Source organism: Quercus lobata, chromosome 2, assembly GCF_001633185.2.
Source record: "Quercus lobata isolate SW786 chromosome 2, ValleyOak3.0 Primary Assembly, whole genome shotgun sequence".
Taxonomy (NCBI): Eukaryota; Viridiplantae; Streptophyta; class Magnoliopsida; order Fagales; family Fagaceae; genus Quercus; species Quercus lobata.
Genome location: NC_044905.1, coordinates 70,213,839 through 70,225,228, shown reverse-complemented (window position 1 = coordinate 70,225,228; position 11,390 = coordinate 70,213,839). Strand labels below are relative to the sequence as shown.

The following is an 11,390-nucleotide window of genomic DNA, read 5'->3' as shown; positions in this document are numbered from 1 at the left end:
TAGAATTTATACTTTAGCTTAATCTAAGTGTATATGTATGTGAAGCTCCCTCCTGAAAACTTGAACTCCGGCCTTTGCTTCCAACACATCACAAGCATTTATATTTGTGGAGTGACCACTATACTAAAGGTGCATGATGGTATAATTTATAATAATTGATAAAGTAAGAGTTTGCATTTTAAAAAAAATTTGTGATAACTTATTAATTAGTGTGTGGTTGTATGGCATGTGGGGCCAGCTGTGAAGTCAAAAGTGTGAACTATCAACTATGGGCTTAGCTTATGGCCTTGTGATATGTTGTGGCCTGTGGACAAGATTGTGCAATGCTGTATGTATTGTGTAGTCTTGTCTTGTCAAGTTATGAACATTGTCATTGTGCAATATTCTGCATTTTAGGATACAATATGACATTTTTAATGCATTTTATTGACCAATAAAAGTACTTAATTTTTTTTTTTGTAATTAAAAAATATATATAAATATTATATATATAATTTTTTTTTAATATAAGTGGGGGCCCTCTTTTATTTGGGGGCCTTAAGCGATTGCATCAATTGCATCTATGGTTTAGTCGGCCCTGGGTAAGTCGACATATAATTGAGATGTATAATAAAATGAGTGTTAGTGGTAGACTAGATGGATTTGATGTTCAATAAGTCTAGGAGTCACGTATTTTATAGCAAATTTTACAAATTTCTAGCTAGTAAGTTGTTGATGCGAATAATAAAGTGATTTCAATGGTAGAGCATATGATGATGAATACTAGAATGTCAGTTGTGAAATTTATCATTAAAAAATGTTTTTTGTAGCATTGCGCATATAATGTTATTCCAATCACAATACTTTATATCAATAATTGTAAAAATGTTATATTATTTCTAGTACTATTCTATTCTATTTTTTATTATTGTGAGAAATTTTTTAATAATTTAGATTATTTAGTATGTTAACTATCTTCTTCAAATAAATATTTAAGTAAAAATTTAAATTTAAAGTTAATTTTATTAGAACAGAAAATGCTTTAATCTTATAATATGTAAATATTACACAAATATAAGGAAATGTATGGATTATTTTGTATTATTGATAAAGTAATGCTATAGATATAACAATTTATAAGAAGTACAGCTCTAGGCCAGCTCTAGGACATTTTCAGATGAATACCTCGAGAGAGTCAAGATTCAAGCCTCTCAATCCTGTCTATCTGATTATTAAAATAAATAATAAAGGAACATGTCTATCTAATTAAAATATTAAAATGTACAGCATGTTTGTCCTTTCCTTGGTTAAAAAAGATCAGAGTCAAATTTTTATGGAGCATAAAAAAGTAAGAAAGAAATTATAAATAATGAAAAGGAAGATATGCAAATATGCGTTACACAGTTTTCCATAGTTTATTTATTTATAGAGGAGAAATTGATTATGTAAACTCATATTTATCTTAAGCATCCATTTTGAAATTTTTTTTATAGAAAATTAAAAAAACTGTCAAAACAGTAAATTACTTTTTCGTTTTTCCATAAAAAGTTTCCTAAAATAGTTTATTAATATATGCCCTAAGGGCACACGTTAATAAATCTTTATTATTATTTATTTATATCATATAAAGAGATTGTAAGCCTTTGATGATTGAATAAGAGATCTGAGATTCAATTCTTCCCACACCAAAAACTGATTGGTATCTTGATCTGATACTAAAGAGTTATTATCAGGAGTAGATGTAATAGGTTGAAACCCTCTTAAAAAATAATTGATATATTATTTTATTTTTGAATAAAATAACTATGATTGATTATCGTGGAACAACATGGCTAGAGTCTTCACAAAATTATACTATCCAGTCCTTTAAAAAAATGAATCTTCTCCTTGGCTCAAGGCCTAGTCTATGTCCTGTCACATTGTGACTTCCTTAATGGAATTATTTCATTAAAAAATGGATTCCTACCCAAATTATGGATGAAATTTTTTTGAAATTTGCATAAATAATTATGAATCTACCAGAAAGAAATATTTTATTAGAGGAAGTAACAGTGTGAAAGGGCATGAACTCTTATATTACATTTATAAAAACCTCAAAAGGGTGTCATTTTATGAGATCCCAGGAGAGAGATATATATCCCAGCCAAAATTCTTACCAAAAAGAAGTTCTAGCCAATCACAATATCATATTGAAAATACTGAAATTTATATAGTAAACTAAGTCAATGCCTCTTGTATGGCACCCGGACCCTAGGCCCAATTGGGCCTTGGGCTTTGACCTAACAATATGGACCATGAGGCCTGGGCCCTAGGCCCACAAGGACCATAGGCCCAAGTGTCATGCCGCCTTGAAGCACATTGAGCGAATGGTCATAATTATTACGCATTACACTTCCTCACCCGAATCACGCCTGGTGTACCACCTGTCGGACATTAAGGCAACTGCTCGGGTTCACCAATTCTCAGCCACCCGGCAGTGCCTTAGGGAATGTCGCTGTCGAGAAAATCTACTTAGATGGGAACTAGTTCCAATGCCACTCTCACCACATTTCACTCTCAACTAAACATCCACTTAGCAATAACGACATTAGACCTCCCCTACCACTAAATGCAAGAGTAATTATAACTCCCCACTAACTATTGGGCTATAAATATGAGAAGATGAGGGAGAAGAGGGGGTTTTTTGAAAGGTTCTAAAGAAAACTGAGAATAGGAGCAAGAGAGCAACAGGAGAATAACAACAGTGGGAGTAGGGGAATTCTTAGGGAGAAGTTGCCTCGTTGGGTCTCTGTGTTGGGAATTACCCAAGTTAGGAAATCCAAAACCCACATCATGAATAGATTGTGAGCCCAAGTGAGGCCCAGCCCATCAGCCTCATTTTTGGCGCGCACACCTCTATTTTTCCTCCAAAAAAGAAAAAGAAAAAAGAAAGATAATGTCTCTGTTTGTTTTATTATATAAGTTGATAATTATAATAAGAGATGAGGAATTTTAATTTTGGATGTCTTTATTGAAGGTACTACAAAATGTTAGTTGAGTTACAAAATTTTTAGGATCCATTTAATTGGAGAGATGGAAAAATTGGAAGATAGAAAATGAAGAATGGATGAAAAAATGGGAGGATATAAAAGATTTTAGTTTCCCTTATTTATGTTTGGATAGAGGTATGGAAAAGTGGAGAGATGAAAACCTTTTTTGTTTGATTGAAAAGAAAATTAAAATGATAGAAAATGTAGTTTATATGAACTTACTCTTATACCCTTATTTATATATATTATAAAACTGAAACTTTTTTTTTTTTTTTTTTACATTCTAATACTATGCCACATCCGATTTGCTGGCTTTACAATTTTACACCTTAGCACTTGTTTTTTTAATTAATTTTTTGGTTCAACTTTTACCGGATATCTTTCCAACTCCCCACTAAAAGCTTCTTCTTCTTGCTCCAACTTACAGGAATACGTTGGAGACTATCGCTACATGTCTTTGACTTTTTTTTAACAATCTAATATTGTGCCACATCAGATTTGCTGGCTTCACAATTTCACACCTTAAAGCACTTATTTTTTTAATTAAAAGCTTCTTCTTCTTGCTCCAACTTACAAGCATACGTGGGAAACTATTGCTACATACATTTGAAACTATCGCTGCATAAGCTAAACAAACTACCCTAACCAATCACTCAAGAGTTGACCAAACTTTTGCAAGTTAAATTTGGCCTTACGCAAGTGTTGGAGCACTTGCACTACATAATTAAGTTTCAAAGTTGCATTAAAAACACCAGTATCCCCATGGCAATTGCATTGGACGCAGCGATGAGAAATGAGGCTACTAAAATTGGGACCCTTAGTTGCCTTCGTGTGGACCCCACAATTATATGACCAAAATCATCTCTTATTATTATTATGCCTACTCCATATATATAAATATATATATATATATATATATATATCTATATATACTCAATAGCTTTAATAGCCCAATTGACTTATAGCAATTTTTTTTTGGTATGGGACTTATAACAATTTGGAGGTGGAGTTTGTCATCTAACCTTAAATGGACCGTACTCAATCTGACTCTTTTAACTTTACTGCAGGCTAAAATGGGCATTTGCCTCTTTCTCACAAACTTTCCAGCATTTTACCTCATTTCTCAAACTATTTAGGAATATGTCCCTGTTTTGAAACTCGACATTACCATAATCAAGTTTTTCATAAAACTCGATCATACTATAATCGAGTTTGGACGAGATTTTTGCCACCCTAACTCGTCAACATGGCATTTTCTTATTTTTTTTTAATCCGTATATAACATGATCACTATAAATCAAGTTATATACCGGATTATAAAATTATCGAGTTATAAAGCAAAATCAATATCTATAGAATCGAGTTATGCTCGTGTTATAACTTTACTTCTCCTCACATTCAGACTGTCTTGCTTTCAGTCTGAACTAAATTCCATTGTTGCTCCACAAATCCACAACTGCTTCCGGACTGAACTGAAATTTCTATCAGCTCAGGTAAAAAACCCATACCAAAAATTTACGGTAATGTTATTTTCATTTGATATTGTACTGATTTTTTTTTTTTTTTTGGTTGAATGAATGTTATGTGAGTACATTGGTGTGATTTTGGTTGTTTGTTGTAGTAAATTTTAATCACAAGAGAATGAGATTCTTTACCATAGCAAGAAGTAATCAACTATATAACTTATTTTTGTTAGATTTTTATAAGATGGTTAGTGAAATGAAGAATAACACATAATTATAAGAATATGATAAGCAACATTTATGGTCATGTTGATAACTCTAGAAGGCTTTTATTGACAAATCAGCAATGCAAAAGCTATAAAAGTGGTTACTATAGACGAAATTGTATGCTGGTCTCCCTATCAATTATTTGTTAATATGTGTCCATAGGTGGTGGGACTCACATATCATGCATTAATGCATTCCATACTTTAGTTGAATGAACATAATCATCATTGTTAGACATTGACAATAACACTACGTCTTACATAGAATGTTTAGACATTAACAACAACGTCTAATTTTCGTAGGTAGGAATTTTTGGAAATCATCATTGCTTAAATCTGAGAAGTCTCTAAATTAGTAATTTCATTAATAGACTTGATGGCCCACTCTTGTGCCTTCCCTGATAGATGTTTCCTAGCCTTTTGGACTGCATGAAAACGGTCTAGTTGCCTTTGCATTTGATTGTTCTCCCGTTCGAGACAAGCAAGTATGTTGGTAGGTTCGTCTCTAGGTAACTCGGTTGATCGTGCCTTAGGAGCTCGTAACCCATGCCATCAATAGTACACCTCCAACTCACACCTCTTCTCGTATAGCTTTGACCATGGTTATTCTGCTATGGTGAACTCTGTTGTGGTGGTATCTGTACTCAGTTGTGTAGGTCTGCCAACCATAATGTGTTCGACGCTTCCTAGACTCTCGTACGTGTATATTGGAATATTAACGAAATCTCTTTTCTTTCCAATCCATTTCCCTTAATCGTGGTCTGTGTATGTCTGTAGTTGTTACTCTGCTGGAACTTTTAATGATGCATTTGTTGAAGTAGATCCAAACTTGTTTTGCATTGTAGGTTTTGAGCTTAAGGCGTTGCAACTCATAGCTTAGTCAATCAAAGAAGTTAGTGGGATAGAAATAATCCATTCAGTATTGTGGAGCATTTATAAGCTCATCTCATGGTCCAAATATCATAAAAATTTTATATATGAGTATCAAGGCTTGTCATGTCAGTACAGGTTGGAAAAACGGTACATGAACGGGAGTACCCATGCTCCCATTGTTATAGTGTATTTCCATATATGTACAGCAATATGAGTCAATTATATTTGCATAGTTGCAGTGTGCTTGACCAGATTCTCATCTCTGATTCACACAGTGCCATGCATTATGCATCATTATACGATTATTCTTTTGTTTATGTTACGGGCCACATATAGATCTAGCATGTAAAACTACATCAATTTAGAATTATCTTAGTCTTGTACCATGTTATGCAGCTATACATTATTTACTAACAGTTGCTGCACATTGTTAACTCAATCATTTGATGTTATTGTAGTCAGTGTCAATGGGTGACCCTTATCGTTACAGGCCACATGATGTGTTCATCGCGATGGGTCGTTGCTGGGTACTAGAAGATGAATTCAGCTATTCAATCAATCCCAACCTACGAAATAATGCACAAGTCCACAATACCATGAGGGCAGAGTGGGACTGGTTACTTCGTGAACAGAAGATGTTTTATGATGAGATAGTTGGTTATAAGATGCCAGTGCCTCGGCGACTCGCATTGCAGATGTCAAGAGACACTATAGGCAAACTTAGTAAAGCATTGTGTTGCATAAGAGAAGAAAATAATCGAATGAAGATATGTCTCAACCGATATCGAACCTAGGTGGAGATTCGAGAATCAATGGAGTGTAAGTTGTATGAGCATGCACGATACATGCAATCACTTCTTACAGCAGACATGTATCAGTCGAATGTGGAGATGTCAGATGAAGAGTAATCGTGTTGTGGTCCACTTGTATTTTGATATATAACTATTATCCTTAATTATGTTTTAAATGTATATGTGTCGCTGTTATTGTATTTGTACTATGTAGGGAACAATATTTATGGTTTGGGGTTTAAGTAAACCTTATTATCGTTTGCACAAATATACACGTCTGATGTGTAATCTTGAATGACTACTTATACCAAAGAGATAGGCAAATTATTAGATGCATAACACTTACATAACACCTAAATTTTCCTGCACACGATGTTGGTTGATATACATGACCTACATATTGACCAACTAACACATACATGCATAACACATACAACGTACATATTCTTACACAAGATACCATTAATATGCATGACCTGCATATCGACCAAATGGCATTACCAACATTGATAACATAATTCTAGAGATAGTTCACACCCCACATAGAACCTAGCTAGGCGATGTAGTATACAGATATTCATTCAGACAGGTAGTCCTCGTAGCTAAGGATATTATTAAGTTCCACTTGGGTGAGCTGCTTGTTGGTAGCAGAAGCCTACTCTTCTGTAAGTTATAGCAGGTGATACTTGCACCTATGAAGGAACATTAGGTTGTTTTTCTTTTGGATTTGGCAACGACTTGCCTACATTGTTCCATGTTTCCCTTTGGTATTGTTAGCGAGACTTGGTCCACCAAATGTGCCTTGAGTAGAAGGAGATCATTATGTAGAGAGTTGGACTCGTTCATGCGATACTCCCATTCTCGCCGCATTCCTACATAATATTCCCTCTCATCGTTATCTCTCTCCCTCCTGTAGTTATCAAGAAAATGGGATAGGAGTCAATTACGCATCGGCATTGCAAAAGGTGAATTAGGCTAAGGTATATCTAGATGCAATAGGCAACTGTATGGTGTGATGTGGTGTGGTAGTATGGTGTAAGAATTGGCTGAGGTATATATGGAAGGATTGCATGGGCAACTGTATGGTGTGGTATTGTCGGCCATGTGCAAGTTGTTCATGTTAGGTTCTAAAAGTTTAGAACAATTGGCAAATTGTGAACACAAACTTGTCTAGATATAGATCTTAGAGTCTATAGGTTTTATTAGACAATGCTCAAGGTGATTCAAGTCAAGATTCAAGAACATACAAGCTGTAGGAAAAAGATTTCATAATCGGTCTAGTTCGATCAATTAAAAGACAGGCTCGATCGATCGAAAGTCGTATCTGTAGAATTTTAATTAAGCCTAAACAGCAGTTCAAGCCTATTAAGGATTAGGGTTTCAGATCCACTTCTCTCACTATATAAAGGAAATCCTAAACACATTTTTATGAGGTTTTTCAGAGAGAGAAGAGTGTGCATCTTTTGTATTTAGGATTTTGTTCCTAAAAAGCTCTCTCATATCTTCTACCGGTGTTATTACTTGAAAAATCTCAAGATCCGGTGTTGTAGAAGTTGCTGCCTTCTCTAGTCATCAAAGGTGCTGATGATCTAAACCTTTAAAGGTGGTCTTGAAGTCACAAACAGGAGAGTTTGTGTTGCTAAACCTTTGAGTGGAATCTCAAAGTCACAAACGTGGGTGTTTGTGTTTTGCAAAATCCAAGAAAGAAGGAGTCTGTGGTCTCGGAGTTTGCATGTGGTCGTGTCAGTAAGTTTCTACTGGTGGGTAGCAATAGGATGTTAGTGGTCTAAATCCTATTGTAAAACTTCGATTCTTTCATAGTGGATTTAGGTTTACCTTGAGGATAGCTAGGTTAAATCCTCCCCAGGTTTTTATCGGTTTGGTTTTCTGGGTCATCATATCATTGTGTTATTTATTTTTTCGCTGCTTTGCATGTTATGATTGTTTGATTGTGATAACCTAGATTTGGAATTTGGACTAAGTAAATAACTTGGCTAATTACCTAGGTTAATCCAATTGTGTTTTTAAGGGGTCTAAAAACTATCAGTTTTGTTAATAGTAATTGGTACATGAGTCAGCTTGATTGATTGATATGACTACACTGGGTGCAGTAATTCATAATTAGTACAGAAGTAAGCTCAACTACATAATAGTAATTGGTACATGTAGGCTATTCACTTGATAGCACTCTACAACCTACTCTATATAGGTGTTTCTATATATGACAAATTGTAATATTATTTATACATTCTCTTTTCTTTTGATTTTTGCTCCAGTTCACATAATTGCATCACCCATTTTCTGTTTGTTTAAATGTATATTTAAGTTGGGCATTGGCTGCAAATTTATAAGCATAACAATTAAATTTATTTTTAGAACAAAACAATAAAGGTGAAATACAATATCTCACCTACATGTATGAGTATGACTGCTTCTGCTTATCATGGTACTTTTGGACCACCTCTATCTATTATTCATTTTTCGAACCCTTTTATGGGTGAAAATGAACACATCGTTTTTAGTAAGAAGTTGATCATCTTAGAAGCCCAAAGCAAGGGTTGGAAAACTTGCTATATGTTAGGAGTTCTACTCAATTTGCTACAAACTTTAAATGAACTATACATATTACCTTATGTTTAATAATGAGAGTCATTTCATTTTTTATTCAACTTAATTCACAGCTTGAAACTTTAGAAGAGATCTGACCAAAATGTATTGTGGCTTTGTATATAAACTATATCTCACTTTACAGCCTACTCCATAGGTGATTTTATTACAAATTGTATATGTCAAACTGTAAATTTATTTATTCCTTCTCTTTTCTTTTAATATTAGCTCCTCTCTATCTCTATCCACACATATACACTATAGGTTATTAGGTTTATACTTTATAGTTTTTTTTTTTTTTTTTTTTTTTTTTTTTTCCAATTTTATGTTTTGTGAGTACAAGTGTACAACCATCTTTTAGGTGCTGCCGTTTGCATGTGTGACTAAAAAACATATGGATGCCTCAAATATAGTGCTCTCAAAGATTCTTCAACACAAAAGTCATGGGAATAAGAACCTAAAACCAAAAGTGATCATCCTTAATGCTCTAATCATTCAACCCCACCAAACTCATCTTTACTTTCTCTAAAATCAAACACCACCAAAGTTATAACAAAGTGAGGAAAAAAAACCGCCCTACATAATTATCCCTTAAAACAAAATCCTCTCTCTCTCTCTCTCTCTCTCTTTCTCTCTCTCTCTCTCGTTTTTCAAAGGAAAAGGGATTCCAATGTTTCACCCCACCAAGGATATGTTTTTTTCAAAAAAAATCAACGTTCCAATCAAATTTTTGACATTCATTCCCCTCCCCCTTGGCTCTAAAATTAACTTGATATCATCAAAAATAAACCCTAAGCACTCCACTGCCTCTTTTTAATTAATATTAATTTTAAGTATTAAGCTTCTTAACATAACACTACAACAATATTTTGTATCAATACAACTCCTTATTCGGGGATAAGAACCTTGAATCATCATATTAAATTCTCTAACTTCAGTCAATTCCTTCCTCTCTTTTTTTCTTTCTATTGTTAATAGATAATTTAGGGTGCAGGAGTAGAATTTAAAGGCAGCGTTCACCAATACAAAACTTGATGACAATCAGCACCATGATTCAAATTAATCTAAGGAAGCATCAATACCAGGCATAGATCCTAAATAAACTAGAAGGCTTCAATAAAAACATAACCAACCTAGAAAGGAACCAATATTCTTAAATAACTCATTCCTACAACAATCCAAGAATTGAAACAAAAATAAAAATAAAAATGTGGTCGTGCAATTGAGGGAAACAAAAATAAAAACCTTAAATGGTGGCGAAATAAATGTGGTAATGCAATAAAATGCGGTCATGCAATTGAGGACATAAATTAACCGAATACCTGCTCTGCCCGTAGTGTAGATAGTGACATCTGGTACGCAGCAAGGATGTGTGTGGCATGCTGTGCGGTGCTCTTTGGCCCACTCCACCTAGCAAACATGGGGTTTCGACAAATGCTCGTTAATGAACTTTCATGTGATGAATTGTGAACAATGTCGTTAGTGAACTCTCTATTCTTTTACATTTAACAAACTTTGCTTTATATTTCACATCCATATACTTTAGTATCTAGGCATTGATGAGTTTCTTTTGTTTGTTAATTTGTCATATTTTTAATTATATCAAAGAGAAAAATAAAATATAATATACTATTACACATAAATAATTAATCCTAACAGACACTTAGCTTGAATAATGAGAATTCAATGAATGTATCTAATAGCAAGGGGCTCTGAGTGCATTGGCAGTAAATGCGGCCTTGTAATTGGGCATATTTGTGGGAGCCTTGAATTGGCCCACAGCTACACCAACAACAGTGCTCCTCCAATCTACATTGCATCCTTTTTCAATGCACTACAAAGGTGCCTGTAGAGCCAGGCCAATGCTACACAACCCCAACTATACTGTCTCGCATTGCTGATTAGGTTGAGGAACTGTAGAGGCAGGAGTGAGACCCAATCTGTCAACTTGTCCATGAACAACATGGCCCCCATCCAAACAAGTAGGTGGTAACGGGTATGTTGCTGCACTACTTCATCACCAACATCCACAGTTGGGGGAGCGGTAAATTGTGCATCAAGCCACTTGTATCTTACCCTTGCCCCAACAAGGATAGACCTGTTTAAGTTGGGTATCATGAGCGAAGGTTGATGGCCCAACAAATCTCGGCACACATCGCTCCATGTTATGTCTGTCTTCCAAGTGACAGGCAATCTATCCACTGGAATCCCTAGCATCACCTTTATATTTTGCAAGGTGATACCCATTTCTCTATGGGGCAAGTGGAACATGTGCGTCTTCAGACGCCATTGCTCGAACAAGGCTGTGATAAAGGTATGGTTGACCTCTGTATTAGGAAACTTGAATAACCCAGTGAAACCTGTTGCATCTATGTATTGCAT

The 11,390-nt window shown here is 34.6% G+C and overlaps 1 protein-coding gene across 1 annotated transcript; it reads right to left on the bottom strand.

Moving 5' to 3' along the window:
- Positions 1 to 10,817: 10,817 nt before the first annotated feature.
- Positions 10,818 to 11,390, bottom strand: LOC115969610 (serine/threonine-protein phosphatase 7 long form homolog). Its single transcript, XM_031089301.1, has one exon. It carries the CDS (start codon positions 11,388 to 11,390, stop codon positions 10,818 to 10,820), a length of 573 nt encoding a protein of 190 aa, XP_030945161.1.